General features: G+C 41.7%; 1 protein-coding gene and 1 long non-coding RNA gene across 40 annotated transcripts in view; both read left to right on the forward strand.

The window, feature by feature from the left end:
* The window catches only part of DENND1B (DENN domain containing 1B), a 363,581-nt gene that overhangs the window by 95,301 nt on the left and 248,491 nt on the right, over positions 1 to 19,789 (forward strand). For 34 of the 39 annotated variants that reach the window (XR_014055159.1, XR_014055160.1, XR_014055177.1 and 31 more), the window contains 2 exons: positions 15,768 to 15,817; positions 17,895 to 18,014. The exons of the other annotated variants lie outside the window; for them this stretch is intronic. Coding sequence is in view for 11 of the 34 variants with exons in the window: in XM_081495284.1 (XP_081351410.1) it covers positions 15,768 to 15,817; positions 17,895 to 18,014 (170 nt within the window). In the remaining 23 variants the exon portion in view is untranslated. The remainder of the gene's footprint in view (positions 1 to 15,767; positions 15,818 to 17,894; positions 18,015 to 19,789) is intronic. 39 annotated transcript variants of the gene reach the window in all.
* On the forward strand, positions 148 to 15,679 carry LOC145507854 (uncharacterized). The gene is made up of 2 exons (XR_014055186.1): positions 148 to 1,081; positions 13,640 to 15,679. It is a non-coding gene; the product is annotated as an uncharacterized LOC145507854 (long non-coding RNA).

Consider the following 19,789-nt stretch of genomic DNA (forward strand, 5'->3'; position numbering starts at 1 on the left):
ATTTTTTGTTACTTTTATAGCTTAGCTCTTCAAATGCACACTTACAAGTTTATTCATGTGTGTTTTTCTAGACGAAGGATAACACTGCAGCGTGTCTTGGTTGTTGTTGCTGCTCAGTTGCTAAGTCGAGTCTGACTCTGCGACCCCATGGACTGCAGCACGCCAGGCCTCCCTGTCCTTCACCATCTCTTGGAGTCATGTTCATTGAGTCAGTGTTGTTATCTAACCATCTCATCCCCTGCTTTCCTTTTCTCCTTTTGCCTTCAACCTTTCCCAGCTTCAAGGTCTTTTCTAGTGAGTTGGCTCTTTGCATCAGGTGGCCCAAGTATTCGAGCTTCAGCATCAGCCCTTCCAATGAATAAGCTAGTACTAGGTAGTAACATTCATCTTTATCCTTAGCCTGTTTGATCCGAAGAGAGAGCAATGCAGTCTAGTGGTCAGTTTTTGGGAATGCAGACACAGGGTCCTTGTGATTTTAACGAGTTTTTGATGTGTTTGTATACAATGAAAGAAAAGCCGTTGCCTGATTCTAGAGTCTGGAGAAAGTTAGACTGGGAAAGAGCTCAAAAGCATGGGGACAGGGAGTGTGGGAGCGGTTCCGAGGGGCATGGTGTTCCTGGTGTAGGGGCCAGGTCCGCAGGCAGGAGTGCCTTTTCAAGGTGGGACGCCTCCGGCTGGAGGGCGAGAGAGGATGGTGGTCGGCTTCACGCGGCCGTTGAGTAGCTCATCTGGGTCCTGGTCCTCGCCTCTGGCTGGAGAATCCAGGCATTATTGGTGGCGTGTAACAGTGACGTTCGATTCCCCAGGGAGAGGTCAGGGAAGCAGACAGAACCCCGGGAACCCCAGCGGAGAAGGCGCCGTGAAACAGCCTGGAAAGACGGGGCGCGCTGGGAGGGTGCGCCGCAGCAGGAACCTCGGCTTCTTGGTCAGGAAAGGGGCAGGTCCGGCAGCGCTCAACCCCACACGCCTCGTGCCTGGTAGATGTTGAATAAGCGCATGTTAAATGAATGAAGTATCACACGTTGCGGAAGTCCGATATGGTGAAGACTGGGAGAACAGTGATTAAATGTAGAAATTAGCAGTCACTGGGGACTTAAGCTGAGAAGACTCGATAGTAACAGCAGCAGTGGGGACTTGCTGGATGTACCTTGTACTTGCAAGAAAATTTTCAGTGAGAGGAAGAAAGAACTATTTTATGTCTGCTTCTTTGTTGACCGAATTCTACTTTACAGAATTTATCTTAGTCTGATTTTACGAATAAGTCATCCCTGTTGTTTATATTTACTCCTTATTTTCCTTACATTCCAATACAATAATATTGTAAAGAATAAATACAAAGTATAAGATAATTTATTCAAGAGAATTACCAATCCTTGACTGAGAAAGTTTATCAAATAACACCCCCCCCCAACTCTGGGTGTGTGTGTGTGTGTGTGTGTGTGTGTGTGTGTGTGTGTCTCATTTCTGGTTTATTGAGTAAAATCCTTACAAGAGACTCAGGAAATTGTGTTTTCTCTTTAAGTTCATTTATGCCAAAGTGGACTAGACTAGGAATGATCAAAACTCATTGCTATTTGGTGAGGCTTGTTTGGTGACTTTCTGTGCGTGAAAAGAACTAGTGTTCACAGTTGAATTTCTTACAGAAAGACTTCTGAGTTATAAGAACTAAGATCAAAATTGGCACCTTTTCTTATAATCTCAGCAAGAGGCCAAAGATTACGTCAGCAGGGAGTGTGAACTAAATTTTTATTCCGCGAGGTGGATGTTCTAGAATGGGTGGAGCAGAATAAGCTTGCAAAATAATAGCTCACAATATTTCTATTTAGAATTTCAAGAAATAAATCATTAAACAAGACACATGACTTCGGATTTAATTGTAATTTGACATATTAAAAATTGTGGGCATGTACATTTCTTATAAAAGAAAAATCTTGTGTAATTTAAGGTGCTCTAAAAATACAAAAAAAAAAATCAGTTTCTAGGTTCTTGATTTTAGTCCCGCTTGCTAACTGTGTTTGGATGAGGCTTTATTTTAATTACGGGGCACTTAGTTCCTGCTTTAAATTGAAGGGGATACAAATGTCTGGCAAACGTCACGAGTAGAATGGCTAATAGTATCAGAGACCTGGGATGCTTACTGCCCGAGCCTCCTTTTCCACGTCTTCACCTGTTGCCACATAGAGACAGCTTTGGCCCAACCTGAAGGTTCCTGCTGTTGAGCCTGAAATAATTACATGCTGTCCCTACCTCGGCCCCTCTGTTACTAATAACTTTGTCTCACCTCACCCTGCCTGTGTTACTCGAGAATTCTTTACTTACTCTGGTATGATTCTTGTTCATATAGTGTTAGTGGCTCAGTCGTGTCCGACTCTTTGCAACCCCATGGACTGTATAGCCCACCAGGCTCCTCTGTCCATGAAATTCTCCAGGCAAGAATACTGGAGTGGGTTGCCATGCCCTTCTGCAGGGGATCTTCCCGACCCAGAGATTGACGTTGGTCTCCTGCATTGCAGGCAGATGTTTTACCATCTAAGCCACCAGGGAAGCCCCTTGTTCTGATAAGTATCAGATGATTGGTGGTTTCAGATTTAAATAATATGCTTCAAATTTAATTCCTTGGCATTTTGCTCCTGTGTGAGAAAGAATCTCCATAAGCCCTTATTTATAAGTCTGTTATTTGAAAGAAGTCAGATGTATGTTTTTACTGTAAGTCCAGTATTTTCAGTGGTAATGAACAGGTATAGTAGCCACAGGCAGCATTGCTTTTCTGCTTCAGGACTTCATTTTGAGGGTATAGAGCAGCCTTGAGCAGGCAGGATTCACATTTGTGATGACGTATCATCCCATCTCTCCTCCCATGATTTCCTCACGTCTCCGCCCCCTTTATTGTTCCATATGCCAAGTTGAACTTTGGTTCTAAGTATAATTGAAACATGAATGAAAGTGTTAGTGCTCAGTTGTGTCCGACTCTTTGTGAGCCCATGTGCAAAGCCCACCAGGCTCCTCTGTCTGTGGGAATTCTCCAGGCAAGACTGCTAGAGTGGTTGCCATTTCCTTCTCCAGGGGATCTTCCCGAGCCAGGATTGAACCCGGGTCTCCTGCATCGCAGGCAGATGCTTTACTGTCTGAGCCACCAGGGACGTATAATTGTATAGTCTAATTCTTCCTACGTATGGACAGTATCCACCATATAGAGCCCAAGCAAGCATCAGAACCAGGCAGATTTTATGTTGGCCACTACATAAAAACAAAGTGGAAAAAAAAAGCATACTGTGGGGAATAATGGTTAGAAGCTTAGCCTCTGATCTCAAACCCTGAGTGACATTTGCTAGCTTTGTGCCTTTGTGCACGTTACTTAGTCTCTTTGATCTCTTCCCTGCCCCCCTGCCCACACACATAAAAGAGAATAAAACATGGATTGTTGTTAGGTTTAAGTGAGATAATACATGTAAGTGCTTAGGTCAGAACCTAGTGTAGTAAGCAGTTATTTTTTTTTCTTTTTTTTAAATAAATTTATTTATTTTAGTTGGGGGCTAATTACTTTACAATATTGTAGTGGTTTTTGCCATACATTGACATGAACCAGCCATGGGTTTACATATGTTCCCCATCCTGAACCCCCCTCCCACCTCCCTCCCCATCCCATCCCTCTGGGTCATCCCATTGCCCCAGCCCTGAGCATTTGTCTCATGCATCGAACCTGGAATGGTGTTCTGTTTCACATATGATAATATACATGTTTCAATGCTATTGTCCCAGAACGTTGCACCCTCCCCTTCTCCCTCAGAGTCCATAAGACTGTTCTATGCATCTGTGTCTCTTATTCTGTCTCGCATATAGGGTTATCGTTACCATCTTTCAAATTCCATATATATGCATTAGTATATTGTATTGGTGTTTTTCTTTCTGGCTTACTTCACTCTGTATAATGGGCTCCAGTTTCATCCATCTCAATAGAACTGATTCAAATGTATTCTTTTTAATGGCTGAGTAATATTCCATTGTGTATATGTACCACAGCTTCCTTATCCATTCATCTGCTGATGGACATCTAGGTTGCTTCCATGTCCTGGCTATTGTAAACAGTGCTGCGATGAACATTGGGGTACACGTGTCTCTTTCAATTCTGGTTTCCTCAGTGTGTATGCCCAGCAGTGGGATTGCTGGGTCATATGGCAGTTCTATTCCCAGTTTTTTAAGGAATCTCCACACTGTTCTCCATAATGGCTGTACTAGTTTGCATTCCCACCAACAGTGTAAGAGGGTTCCCTTTTCTTCACACCCTCTCCAGCATTTATTGCTTGTAGACTTTTGGATAGCAGCCATTCTGACTGGTGTGAAATGGTACCTCATTGTGGTTTTGATTTGCATTTCTCTAATAATGAGTGATGTTGAGCATCTTTTCATGTGTTTGTTAGCCATCTGTATGTCTTCTTTGGAGAAGTGTCTGTTTAGTTCTTTGGCCCATTTTTTGATTGGGCCGTTTATTTTTCTGGAATTCAGCTGCAGGAGTTGCTTGTATATTTTTGAGATTAATTGTTTGTCTATTGCTTCGTTTGCTATTATTTTCTCCCATTCTGAAGGCTGTCTTTTCACCTTGCTTATAGTTTCCTTTGCTGTGCAAAAGCTTTTAATTTTAATTAGGTCCCATTTGTTTATTTTTGCTTTTATTTCCGATATTCTGGGAGGTGGGTCATGGAGGATCCTGCTGTGATTTGTGTCGGAGAGTGTTTTGCCTATGTTTTCCTCTAGGAGTTTTATAGTTTCTGGTCTTACGTTTAGATCTTTAATCCATTTTGAGTTTATTTTTGTGTATGGTGTTAGAAAGTGTTCTAGTTTCATTCTTTTACAAGTGGCTGACCAGTTTTCCCAGCACCACTTGTTAAAGAGATTGTCTTTTCTCCATTGTATATTCTTGCCTCCTTTGTCGAAGATAAAGTGTCCATAGGTGCATGGATTTATCTCTGGGCTTTCTATTTTGTCCCATTGATCTATATTTCTGTCTTTGTGCCAGTATCATACTGTCTTGATGACTATGGCTTTGTAGTAGAGCCTGAAGTCAGGCAGGTTGATTCCTCCAGTTCCATTCTTCTTTCTCAAGATTGCTTTGGCTATTCGAGGTTTCTTATATTTCCATACAAGTTGTGAAATGATTTGTTCTAGTTCTGTGAAAAATACCGTTGGTAGCTTGATAGGGATTGCATTGAATCTATAGATTGCTTTGGGTAGTATACTCATTTTCACTATATTAATTCTTCCAATCCATGAACATGGTATATTTCTCCATCTGTTTGTGTCCTCTTTGATTTCTTTCATCAGTGTTTTATAGTTTTCTATATGTAAGTCTTTTGTTTCTTTAGGTAGATATATTCCTAAGTATTTTGTTCTTTTTGTTGCAATGGTGAATGGTATTGTTTCCTTAATTTCTCTTTCTGTTTTCTCATTATTGGTGTATAGGAATGCAAGGGATTTCTGTGTGTTAATTTTATATCCTGCAACTTTACTATATTCATTGATTAGCTTTAGTAATTTTCTGGTAGAATCTTTAGGGTTTTCTATGTAGAGGATCATGTCATCTGCCAACAGTGAGAGTTTTACTTCTTCTTTTCCTATCTGGATTCCTTTTATTTCTTTTTCAGCTCTGATTGCTGTGGCCAAAACTTCCAAAACTATGTTGAATAGTAGTGGTGAAAGTGGGCATCCTTGCCTTGTTCCTGACTTTAGGGGAAATGCTTTCAATTTTTCACCATTGAGGATAATGTTTGCTGTGTGTTTGTCATATGTAGCTTTTGTTATGTTGAGGTATGTTCCTTCTATTCCTGCTTTCTGGAGGGTTTTTATCATAAATGGATGTTGAATTTTGTCAAAGGCTTTTTCTGCATCTATTGAGATAACCATATGGTTTTTATCTTTCAATTTGTTAATGTGGTGTATTACATTGATTGATTTGCGGATGTTAAACCTTGCATTCCTGGGATAAAGCCCACTTGGTCATGATGTATGATCTTTTTAATATGATGTTGGATTCTGTTTGCTAGAATTTTATTAAGGATTTTTGCATCTATGTTCATCAGTGATATTGGCCTGTAGTTTTCTTTTTTTGTGGCATCTTTGTCTGGTTTTGGAATTAGGGTGATGGTGGCCTCATAGAATGAGTTTGGAAGTTTACCATCTTCTGTAAGCAGTTATTTTTATCATATCTTTATTTGGGTAGGTAATCAGAAAAAAAAAGCATTCAGACCTTAAATCACCTTTCCTTGAACTGTCTACCAAGGTGGATTGGTTCTGATGGTGCTAAAAACGTCGTTTCATATGTGCTCAGTTTTGTTTTGAGCGCATGAGGTCTGGCCTGGCATTGGTTAGGCCTTAGGAGAACTCCAAAGGTAAAGAAGCCATCAGAGACTTTGGATATTCATCTGTTCTGATTGGTCATATCCGCTGTAACAGCTAGGACCTTCTGGGTCACTACTAACTTCATTGATTTCTGGCTCCTGACTAAGGACATACTGGGATTAGAATACCAGAAGTGGTTGAACACTCTGTAACCTATATCTTGATACAAGTCACTAGGAAAATAAAGACAGGATTATGAGAAAGTACAGTGACTTCATAATTTGGAAATATTATAATAAAGTCATCTGTTGAGGGGGCTGTAAAAATATGAAGAGTGGTATTAATTGTCCATAATGGCGGACAGTGAAAGATCCCATCTCTCCTTGCTTCTGTGCCTTTTAATTGGCGCCGTTCCCCTTGTTTGTCTCTGACTGGGCCACATGCTGTCTCTGGAGCACCGGGTGGTTTATCCAGCTCCCTCCTGGACCTTTCCCTCTTTGCTTCTGCTTGCATCTTAATCTTGCACCTTCTCTGTCTTCCTGCTGCAACTCTCCAGCTGCAGGCCACCACCACTCCCTGATGTGATCACAAAGGCCTTCTCACTGATTTTCCAGCCTTCAGTCTCGTCCTTTAAAACCCATCCTGCAAATGGTAGTCAGAGTGACCTTCCTAAAATTCCAGCCCAAGCATGTCCCTCCCTTGCTTCACAGCTTCCCTATTTCTCTTAGGTCAGCTGATTTGTTGTCCAAACTGAGATCCTCACTTGTTCCTTTCTCACTGATGATTTGTATGTGTGCAGTGCAGACGTGTGTCCCCTCGGGTGTGCAGTCAGAGCCCGCACGGCACTCATTCTTGTAAAGATGCAGGCCACTTCTGTCACTGCAGGAAGTTCCCTCTTGCCTTTTCCTGGGTGCTTCTGTGCCAACCCACCCACTCCCGTGGGCCCAGGAGACCACTGTTCTGATTTCTGTAACAGTAAGTTGTAACTTGGGCACTTTTGAGAGGAAAAGGGCTCGCCGCTGATAATTGTGCTGAGAAGGTGGCTGTAAAGTGTTCTGGGCAGGTCGGTGGTGTGGTTTCCCTCCTCTTTGCATCAGGTCAGAACTGAGCCGGTCTCAAGGCGTTGGGACCCCGTCTGTCCCCGACTGACTCTTCAGGCCACACCGTCTTCTCAGCCACTCGGATTGTGCGTGTTCCTGCCACCTCCAGACCTCGCTGGACCTTTCTGTGATGCTCTTGCCTGCGACGGGGAAACCGCCCTGACCGCCTCTCTACCTCCCCCCTCGCCGTATGGTCATCCGGCCAGCTTCTCATTCTCTGTGTAGATGCGGTCTCTTCCCTCAAGACTTCGACCACTCCCTTCCAGAAGCACCCCTCCTCCATCTGCTTTACGTGCCGATTTCTAGACTCCCTGGGTGTTTTTCACCATTACCACCAGCGCTCTATTTACGTTGCATTCTGATTGTCTTTGATTGCTCTTCACACACTGAATGTTTGCTAAATGAATATATATATATAAACATAAACATATTAATTATTTATATGTTTCACATTGAGCTTGTAAATGTGATTTAGCAATGATTAGACTTTCTGTTGTTTAGTTGCTAAGTTGTGTCTGACTCTGCGACCCCATGGCCTGCAGCACGCCAGGCTCCCTTGTCCTTCACCATCTTCCAGAGCTTACTAAAACTCATGTCCATTGAGTCAGTGATGCCATCCAACCATCTCATCCTCTGCTGCTCCCTTCCCTTCTTAGACTTTATATCTAAGTCAGTAATCCTCATTCAACAGTCCGTGTTTCATAATTGTGTAATTATATTTTAGTTCTTTCAGATAAAGCCTTCAAATAGGTAGTTACGATATTTCCAGACTTTTAAAAGATACTGTGGTTCTCATTTCTGCTGGGTGACTGTATAGACTCTAGGGGCCTTCAAGGCATAGAGAAACGATTAGTACCTACTGTACTGTGTTGAATACAGTAACTACCTAAAGTGTAGGGTCCCTGTTTTATGCTCTAAAACTAAAAGTTCTGTTGTTTATTAAAGCATCAGACGAATTATTTATCTTGGTTTTATTCATTTGGTTTTACCGCAAGATTCACTATCTAGGGAATATCAAGCAGTTCAGGCATAGTTCTGAACTAGGTTCAAGGCAGGGTCAAAAAAAAAAAGATAATTGTAATTTACTTCTCTGGGACATAGCGTGTCTCATTTGTCATCCATAAGAGCAAAATACGTTCTTTAGTGTGCAATTTACCCAGTGAATGGAGAATATTTACATGAATGTCACAACAAAGATTGCACATGGTCCCGGTCTGAAGAAGATGAGGAATGATAGAATCAAGGGTCTGGCAGTGTACAAAACGGGAAAACATAAATCCCAAGTAAAGGTTAGGCTAAGTACAAAGATCGACTCAAAATCAAAGAAAATGGAAAACGTAATCCGCTACTGGAGGGCAGTGGTGCATAGAGGATGTGTTATCTGAGGACACATTTGCCAGCAGCTTCGCCAGGACGGCCGGAGGGGAGTCCAGCTGGAGAGGAGATGGCTGGGGGGCTGACGAGCAGGATGCTGGATGTTCCTCCTCGCGCTGGCTTGGGGCCGTGTGCAGAGTTGGCAGTTAGTCCTTATCAGGTGCATCGATAAATAAATACAGGAAAGAGGATTTTTTTTTTTTTTTTTAAAGTAAACCCCCCCTTAAGTGGAAAATGTCTGTTGGCGTGACTCTTCAAAGATATTTTTACTCCGGAGAGGGAGCCAGGATGGCAGCCGGAAGGCAGCTCCTGTGCACGCTGACCTCATCGAGTGTGCCCAGTGCGTGACTTCCCCAAGGGGGAGTCGAGCTGCTTTCCAACGTGTGTCAGTTTCCGCTGTGCCACAGGGTGAACCAGCGGGCGTAAGCACACAGCCCCTCCCACCCCTGCACAGGGTGTGACTTCGCAGCTCTGACCAAGTCTGCTTCTGCTGTGTGTGATGCAGCAGAAGTAGGTGAGGATGTTCAAATCTGTGTCTATACCCTCAGGCACCTGTGTTAATTAAATGTGTTAAACATCTCCCAGGGAGGCAGATGCACTATTCAGTATAATATTTTTTTTATCATTTCATGCCTTGGTTTGTTAATGTTTTGGCGCATAGGTCATTGGACACGGGACCTGAGACGCTGCAGTTATTCGGTAAATATTTGTTGTGTAAATAAGTATCTTCTTCATCTGAATTCATATGACACTTGAGTTGTTAAAACAACTAGCTCATTAATAAGAGTTAACAGTTCGTGGGCTGGGATGGTTTATGTGCCTGACATTGTCTAATCATTATACGTGGATTTCTAACTTAATCCTCATATAAATCCCCTAGTAAATTCTCACTTAATCCTACGAGATAGATGATAATTTCGGTGCATTTTCAGCGGCTGTGACTGGAGTGCGTGGCCAGGGGCTGGCTCAGGCAGGTCTGAACGTCACCCCCGGCTCCGGGTCACTGTGCACTGACCACCGGGCTTTACCACCTTGCGGGCATGTGCCTGAACGCTGCTGTGTGGGGCTGTTTCTAGGATCTCCTCTTGGCTCTGAAAATCAGTAATCACCTTTCATTTACTCTTCCCAGCATCTAGCTGTGGGCTGGGGTCATGGGAGCGGATCAGTTGATGGGCGTGAAACTTGTTTCTCTCTAAAAGTTGAAACATTTTTCTGCCTAATTCTGATGTTGATTTAAATGGAAGTTTGATACTCATTTTTAAGTACCTTAGTTTCTGTGGTGCAAGTGAGTATTATAGGCAGTACTCTATTTTATTATATAGGTAGCTCCTTTGATATAGAAAATGTTATGAGTTAAAATAAGGGTAAGTGAAGCAAAGAGCAAATATGTTAGTCTGAAAGGAGTGGGGAGGGTATATGGTTATTAGGGGAAAAAAGAGGGTCTTCCTAAGTGGATAACTGTTATTCAAATCATTGATTAAAAGGTAGTGTTAACCTAGGGATAAGAAACTGAAGGTTTGTAATAGAATTCTTGAGAAAAAAACTTGAAACCCACTTTCCTTTCATGCCTTTTAAATTCTTTATCTTAAATTAATGAGGGAAATATATGATTCCTTTTATTTGTCAAGTAGAGCACCTGTCTAATCCTAAGTATATATATTTCTGATATGTAATATCACTCTGCCCCGCTTTGAATCTAGGCCTTTTCATTGGCTTTAGGCTAAACGAATGTCGACTACAGAGATCTTTGTCACCTGACTGGTACACATAGAACCAAAATCCTCAAAATTTGTATTTCGACAGTACAGTTCTTTTTACAGCAGAGTGTATTTGCTGTACAGAAATAGTACAGGAAAGTAAAAAAGTCAAGAAATGCCGCAGTGATGTCAGTTAATCCTGACAGTTATTCCTTGACTCTGAGTTTAAAGTAGAGTATCCAGTTTGAAAAACTTTAGAAGATGAGAAGATGATGTTTAAAGATGGCGTGCATGTAATTTGCTGTATTATTGCAGGTCTACCTTTTAATGAAATGCCTCCTAGTCTAATCCCCCTGTTAGTGTAGCTGTGTTTCCTTGTAAACTGAGAGCGTCTCAGCTCCCCTGCGGGGGCTGTGGTGCCCGGAGCAGGTCAGGTGTGATCTGGGAACCCCAGTTCTGCGCTGTTCAGCCTGCCTGTCACCAAGGAGCTCAGTGAACATTTATGTTAAGGAAAAAAAAAGTTTATTCTTCCCCCATGTAAAGCACAGATAGATTGAGCAAATACATGATGTCCTAAATCACTTCTCATTTATTTTGGGAGATAATATGCAAAGTTACATAAGCATCTTTTGAGAAATCTATGGCCTTTGTGAAAAATTCGATTAAAGTCGATAAACAAAATGATTCTGAAAGTGTTGTTCAAATGAAGAAAACTATGCATATTTGAACACTAACTTTACATAATATTGTGTTATATTTTCCCCAAGAACTCTGGTATAACTTTAATTCTTATCTACTTAAAATTTTGGGGAGGAGTTCAAGGAAGAAAATATGATACTTCAAGCTTCTTTATAATTAATTACACATTCAGTGGTTTGTGGAAAATGAATGGGTGTGAATTCTGAGTTTTCCTCTAACCAGTCTGAGGCTGGGCTAAGTGTGGATGACTGTTGCCCTGCCCGAGGTTAGTCTAGGAGAGGCCGTGACCTTCTGGCTGGTGAAGTGGGGTGTGAAAGGCAGCGGTGGGCCTTCTGGGAAGGGTCTCCTCGCTGGTAGAAAGTGCCTCCCAGGAAGCTTTCGCTGGACTCTGCGGAGTCTGCATGTGGTCAGCTGACCTCTGGCAGCTCACTTTGTGACCATGAGTAGAGGTGACGAAGGACAAAGCCGCAGACTCAGGACAACAGAGAAGAAGGCTGGAAGACTCCTGAGTCCTTAAGGAAGATGGTGAACCAGTCTCAGAGCAAGTCTGCCTCGTCACCTGCAGTGAGAGGGTAAGGACTGCTGGGGGGCAGCAAGCGCCCTGGTCTGGTCCCGTTCGCCTCGTCCCTCGGTCACATGGGCCACTCAACCAAGTTAAAGCATCAGGACCCTTCCTGGAGGCAGTCAGGTGTGTTTTGAAAAATGCTCCCACGTGATTCTTCCACGTTCTTATCTTCCTTCTAATTCTTTCTGCCTTTCTATTTGGAACCTCTGGAGCAAGGTAGTTACGAAACTGAATTAGCAGAACTTGATTAATGGTTGATTGTATGTGTGTGTTGGGGGGCAGTTAGGGAAAGGGAGAGGTCTGGACAGCCACCAAGGGCTTGTGTGGGTGCCGGGGGCGGATGGTGCTGCCCTTCTGGGTGATAAGGAGTATACAACTAGAAGAAGGACTTCAGTTTATTCATTCGGAGTTTGAGGCGGCAGAACACTCAGATATAGACACTAGGAAGTAGTTAGACGTGTAGTGCTGGAGTTCACAGAAATATCTAAACAGGGCTGAGGAAGTTGGGGGTTGCAGTTGAATCTGTGGGTATAGACGATGCTGGGGCAGATGTAATTAGTGAGTGTGGAAGAGGGGGCTGCACGCAGCTCAGAAGCTCAGCATCTCAGTGGAGAGCTGGGGCAGGAGCAGCGAGGTGGAGGGAGAACGGTTAGGGATCCTGATGGTGATGCATCTCATCGCCTCTTAGAGTTTTGTCAGGGAAATTCTGAGACCTTTGTAAGTTACTGAACTCTAATCAGGAGGTACCTTTTACTTCTTTCAGCTCTTCTTTAAAAGCAGATTCTTAAAGGCTTGTTTCCTCTTTTATTTGATGAATTTATATTGTTCAACAGTAACCACATGGGTAAAGAGTCAATATGCCACTGTTCACACGAGCCTTCACCCTCTCCTCTCTTACGGGCTCAATTTGATCATAATGCGTATGAGTACAGGTACACAATGTAAACATTTTCAGTCATTTATTTTCCAGTTTATTTGTATAGTAGATGTGTTGTTTTTAGGGCATCTGCATATATATGTAGGGCTTCCCAGGTGGTGTGGTGGTAAAGAATCTGCTTGCCAGTGCAGGAGATGAAAGTGTCACAGGTTCGATCCCTGGGTCAGGAAAATCCCCTAGAGGAGGAAATGGCAACCCACTCCAGTATTCTTGCCTGGAAAATTCCACGGACAGAGGAGCCTGACGGGCTACAGTCTATGGGGTCGCAGAGTCAGACACAGCTGAGCACACGGGCACACACATATTTATGTATAATTGCCCCCCCTTTTTTTTGCTGTTCATGATTTCATATTCTATGTCATTCTTTTTGTTCCTTCTGTTTTTAACATTTGACATATTAGTCATGTGTTCTTTTTGTAGAAAAATATTTTAGAGAATTAAGAGGATTTTGAGAACCCAGAAAATTTTTCTTGCTTAAGGAAATTAGGTATTTCATAAAAACCAAAGCCTGTATGGATAGAGAAAATGTAGCTTTTGAGGAGTATTACCTTTCACGTAATCTGTGGATACCAATCCAGAAATGTAGGGGTGTGTGTGTGTGCGCGCGCGCACGCCTGTGCATGTGTGTTTGGGCGTGTGTGTGTATGTGTGTGTCATGTCAACACTGTGTGGTGGAAATATTAGAGTTTATGAGCACTTCTAAATCAATATTGAAAGTACAGTTTTCACTTAACATCGTTGTTAAAAGGGTTCAAAATGCTGTTTGCATGTATTCCATTCCCCCCTCCCGCTCCCCCTCTCCCCGTCTTTTCTCTTCCAACCTCGGTTTGAGCGGCACCTGTAATTAAGGAGGAGAACCGATCCCCGGGAGCTAGGTGGGACTGGCGGCCATTGATCTGTGTAAGCCCGGCTTATACTGTCAGGGGAGGAGCAGTCAACTGCTGAGCTGCTTTGTCACTGACATAAGCTGAGAGGGGATTTTTTTGTCTATACTGTTTATACACTAGTCTATAGACCTGCTGGCTGGTTGAATTTTAAAGAGTGCGGAGGTTTAAAGACTTGTCCCCTGAGGGTTGCTCCTGCCAGTTGGGGAGCGAGCCGAGGCTACTGTGCAGAAGTGTGTGTGTGTGTGTGTGTGTGTGTGTGTGTGTGTTGCTTGTGGGAGGGGGGCGGGGGGAGGGTGTGAACTATTGAGCAGCTAACCGGGAAACATTCTTCTTCATTGGAGTCTTAAAATCGATGTGCAATATATTATTGATTTGGGTATATTTGGAAGGCAACAATGGATTTCAAATATATATCTTTATTGTTACAGAAATGATATGAACAGCTTTGTGGCAGCGGCTGGAGTTGGGGGTAGGAGGTGTTATAAATACAAGAAGGCTTTACTTTTTGCAGCACAAGATAAAGTCTATCAATGCTCAGATGAACTGTTCTCTTTTGTACTGACCTGCTTGCAGTTTAAGTAATTTGAATTACTTCGAGTTTAGCAGCTCCTTCAATTCCATTTACTAAAACAGTCAGTAGTGAAACAGTTTTTTCCTAAATATGGCATTTGTGTTCATACTTTCAAAGGTACATGTTCATAATGCTCTTGAATCTTTCTTAGGTTTTGGCATTGTAATAATTGCAGTGATTTTTTTTAAACATTTCCACTTATTTTTAATTGAAGAATAATTGCTTTACAGTATTGTATTGGTTTCTGCCATACATCAACATGAATCAGCCTTAGGTATACATATGTCTCCTCCGTCTTGAACCTCCCTCCCACCTCCCACCCCTCTAGGTTGTCACAGAGCCAAGGTTGAGCTCCCTGAATCATACAGCAAATGGAATATTACAATGATTTATTTTTAACTGATACTTGATATCAATCTACATATTAAAAGTATGTGAGAAATTCTGCTTTAAAGCACTTAGTACTGTGTTTTTGCCTATATAGAGTTTAATATTCATACATCGATGATTTCTCTGAGTGCAAATTTTATTGGTAAAGAGGTGATAGGCAAGGTAATTTTTTTTAGAGAGGTGACTACTGTATTAAGATATTGGCTCTTTTTTCTTTTTAATATGAAACATCATCATAAATCTCTGCTTTGTCTTGTAAGATCACCTGGCTTTAAACTTGTATGATGGTATCATCAATTCTGAAGTTTAACTTTATGATAGGAGTTAATTCTAAGTTGTTTTTTCCTATATAACATTACAGATCTTTTTCTGTCTTTTACCAAGTATCTGACAATTATGTGCATTTTGTTATAGTTGTTAATGTATATGATTTCTAAAAGGTTTTAAAATTATTTTACAGTAACTATAAAATCACTTCAGATTTCAAAGTCAGTAAGATTATTTTCTACGCTTAGAAAATACGCTTAAAACATTGTTTTTCATACTAGGAAATTCTTAAAGTGCACAGAATAGAAGCTATGTTGTTTTACCCTTAAAGGCTTGTTTTTGCATGCACATTTCTTTAAGAGTGTGAGATAAAAGTTAGTGTTACTGCTGTTGAATCTACCAAGAGTTCAACATATAAGTGTGTTTCTCTAGCTATAGAAAATCCTTTTCTCCCCCCAAACGATTTTACTATGGCGCACGTCGTGTTGTTACACCTCTCAGTAATTCATTCTGCTGCCAACCTCATTCCCTTTTCTCTGCCTGCATTTTAATTGAAACAACATTTATGTTTTGAGCCAGGATCTGTCAGAAGTCCCCGTGGCTAGCCTGTGGTACCAGTAGCAGCAGACGCAGCTTACCCATATGGTGCGGTGCTTCTCGTAAAATCCATATGGCCTTGTTGAAGGGAGTCCCAGCGGGGACGTGAGGGGTGTTAATACCCTCAGGCCAGGCCTCTCCCTCCAGGGGCTTCCGAGGCATTGTCAGCGCAATCTGCCAAAGCACACACTTAATTCCTTTTTAATAATCAATTATTTTAATCTAGGAACCTCTGCTATTTTTCTTAAAAAAAAAAACAAAACTTCTTTTCCTTACAAATATCTCAGAAGAAGTTTTAACTGCATCTTTAGAAACATTCTAAAGCTTTTTTTTAAAATTTGCATTCACAGGAAGTACTACAGACTGTGCCAAAGTTCTGCTTCCCCTTTGACGTTGAAAGGTACAGTATAAGTCACCGTTTAAGATAACCGGGGCCCGCCTTAGCGAGCGCTGTAGAGTTACTACTGTGTCTTCTCTATGAAATGAAATGTACTTTTCCTCACTGCCTCTAACAAAAAAGACAAGAGGTTCAAAATCAAATAATGTTTGAAATGGAGAAGGCTTCTAAACCACTGTATCTTCTGTTCTCCACTGTGGCCAGTTGGGATTAGTCTCAAGGTTCCATTTCTTCCTTTTGTTCTTCAGGTACATATTGTAAGCACTTGGAGGAAAAAGAACATTCATATGTCCTTTATCAGAGCCTTAGAATTGTGTCTTTTAAAATTAGATGTATACGTCCTGGTTTCTATGTCACTTCACCCTGATTGAAAAGACCATCTGTGTGATATTGTAAAACTCATGGCTGGTTGTCTCCCACAAATAGCTTTATAGAAATAGTGCAATATTACCAAAGGCTGCACAGACACCCTCTTACCTAGCGGTTTTGAAAATCTCATTATGTTTGTATTTTACTGAACAAATGCTGAATGAATAGAGTATTACCTGGGTTGTGGCAGGAATGTTGCAGCATATATAGCTCTTTGAGCATAAAACAGATCATTTATTGTTTTTCATGTGATTTTTCACACCCTAGTATCAGTTTTTTTTAAAAAGTATGCTGTAAGGCAACTTTAAAAGAAGATTTATTTCAGGAAAATATTTTGCTAAAAGTAAAAATGGGTAAAAATCTAAAATTGTACGGTGTTAAAGACAGAGCGATAAAGCCTTTCAAATGGTGGGACTGATTGATGCTAATAAGCGTAGCTCTTTTCTGGAGAATCAGTTGTGTCCGCTAAAGTTGCAGTTTTCAAGTTAGTAGCTAAGGTGAAATAAAGGAAGCAAAGCTATGGCAGTAAATTGTGAGCACTGGGCACTAGAGGGCAAGTTAGACACCAGAGGCTGATTTTGAAGTTTGTTAAAAAAAAAAAACCCACCTTGCACATAAAAGTGTGTTTGTTAAATGTTCAGCATTTGAAATGCAGTATTTCCTGACAGTTGAAAGTGATTTACAGTATTGATACAGTAGGAGTAAGTAACTTATTTCGTTGTACATAATTCGCTCACCATTTCCAAGACAAAATTTAGGCATCCTGGAAATTTTATTTTGCATCAAGGAAGCAGATGTTCAGTTGTTGCTGTCTAATGTCAAGGCTATGGCCAGTAATGGGGAATGTATTTGTGTGTTTTAAATAATAAAGATTCAGTGTAGGGATGTCGACCTCACCTTCCAGGCAGAGTGACACATAGCATGACCGTCTGACACTTGGGGCAACAGTAACGAAAATTGTTTGTAGTAAGCTTTTTTCATGGGAATTGTATTCTTATTTTGTACTTGGAAATTAATTACCAGGATATAGGTAGCTCTAGAAGAGAATGCTAAAAAGAAATGCCAATAGTAATTTGTACGGGACTTTCTTGAGTGAGAATGTCAACCGAAGAAGCAATTCAAGAGAGTTGGTTGGGTTGCCAGTGGGCGGGGCACGACACACTCTGCTGTGTGGGCAGCCCCGGGGCACCCCGGAGGAGAGGCTAGAGCTTCTCACCCTGGCGTGCCATGACTAGTGGTGCTGGAATTGACCAAACAGTGGTAAAGAGTCCGCCTGCAGTGCAGGACACCTGGGCTCAATCCCTGGGTCGGGAAGATCCCCCGGAGGAGGAAATGGCAACCCACTCCAGTGTTCTTGCCTGGGAAATCCCATGGACAGAGGAGCCTGGTGGGCTACAGTCCAGGGGGTCACAGAGTCGGACACCACTAACACTTTAACACTGAAGCACGTGAAAACTTACGGTTAAGATGCCTTATGATTCTCCAGCCAGGTATTAGCATATACTGAGTAGGTCAACTCATAAAGTGTTGATTTATGATTTAGTTTACACATTTCACACTCATTTTAGTTTTAAAACATCACTCCAGCTCTGAGAACCAGCTGACTGGAAATGTGAAAACAATGGCTTGTGTCCATATAGCCTGACTGTTGCTTTTCTTTAAGACAATTTTCACACGAGGCTTGAAGTGTTGTACTGTTGCTGCATTTCAGAGCGTCTCGGAATCAGGTTGGACAGCACTTTGCCTTTGTGCTGACGGACATTGAGAGTAAACAGAGGTTTGGGTTCTGCCGACTCACCGCAGGAGGCAAGATCTGCTTATGCATTCTGAGGTGAGTGTGTGTCGTGGAAAATGCACGAGGGGACACGGAAGATTAACTGCGTCTCTCTGTTGCATTTTGCTGTATGCTTGGGATGCGTAAAAATGTGCTTGTATCTATTGTTTGTTTTCTATAAATCCAGCTAAGCTGAAAAATAATTTTGTTTACTCTCTGTATACAGCATCAGTTAGGTTTAAAGACTTACAGTGACAGTAGAATTGGCTCCTTTTAAAAAAATTATATTATTAAAGTATAGTTGACTTACAATGTTGTGTTAGCATTGGCTCTTGTAAAGAATACTTTTTTATGGGTTAATTTTTAAAACAGGTCAAATAACACATGTTTCACATACTGAGTAGCATGAAAAAGTTCGGTTAAATTAGCACGTGCTCTTTTCTATTATTGACCCACGACTTGGATTCTCGAAGGTGAGTCTGTGGTTTAAGACAGAGATTGTAGACTGGTGCTTCTGGGCAGAAGCGTTCAGAGGTGCTTTATTTGGCCGTGTAGTGTTTTAAAAATTTTAGAAGATGTTTCTAACCTTGTAAATTGTAGTGAAATTTTGCATGAAGTTCACATGTCGCATTCCTTTCACTGGCGCTGGTGCTGCTGAGCCAGCAACCCTGGGCTGGCACCGAGCAGCAGGTGTCTCCTGTGTCCTGAGTCTCTTTCACAAGCCCTGCCTGTCCTGCCCCCATCACCTCCGTCGTCGCCTGGCGCCCGGGAGGCTGTTGAGAGCAGGTCTCTGTGACTTGGGTCTGAGCTGCTGGTGCTGAGGGGGGCAGGTCCTGAAGGTTAACTTCCCTGATGACTCAAAAATGTAGGTGTGTCACATACTGTGGTTATAATACATGTGTTGGTCAAGCTAGACTCTATAGAAATGCCCATAGGAAAAGAAATAAGGTTCAATTGAATAAGTATTGCAAAAGAACGTTGGTGTGATATTGATGTTTACTCTGTTCACTTGCTGTTTAGCTACATTCCTATCATTCTTTGAGGGTTAAGTTATAAGTTTACTCAGAATGGTTTGTTTGATTGGCAAGTTTTTTCCAACCTTTATTCAGAAGCAAATGCTTAACTGCTCTATGAGTAATAGAGCATGGATGCTCCTGTCCTGTCTTTAGATGCAGCTCTTTAATCTGGAGCAATTGTGTTGAAAAGTTGATGTTTTATCCAGAAACATGTTATGCTTCAGCTGTAGGCTGATTCTTCTAATTTGAAACCATTGTTTTGGGGCAGTGGGTTTGGGAGTGACAGTGTGGGAAGTGGGTGTGGACATCTCCTTTACCTTTGTGTTACATGCTGAAAGTTCCAAAGGCACGCTTAGACGGGGCTGTCACCCTCTGCCCAAAACAGGCTTGCCCTACCAGAGACTGAGGCTGTACGATTCTGTACGATTTCTGATTTTTCTCTATGAATTTTTAAATCTTTTCATTAAAAAATCAAGTGTGCAGATAAGTTTCAGGAATATTACTGTGAACTCTTGTCTACACGTGCCCAAGATTCACAGTTGTTAACCTGCTTCTGTCTCTCCCCACCTCGCTCTCTTGAGTGAGACACACACACACACACACACACACACTGATAAACTGTGGTGTTTTTTCACTGTTGGTAAAAGGAATGAATATATATAGAAGCCTTTATAAACTGAAAAAACTTATATGGCTTTTCTTAAAAGTTGAGATTTAGCACAAAGATGATATCCTTTCCTATCATAGTTTTTAAAATCGGTTACTTACATCTTTACCTGGAGTATATTATGACTTTCAGATACGAAAAATTTTAGT

Source organism: Giraffa tippelskirchi, chromosome 5 (genome assembly GCF_054371585.1).
Source record: "Giraffa tippelskirchi isolate mGirTip1 chromosome 5, T2T-mGirTip1v1.2.pri, whole genome shotgun sequence".
NCBI lineage: Eukaryota > Metazoa > Chordata > Mammalia > Artiodactyla > Giraffidae > Giraffa > Giraffa tippelskirchi.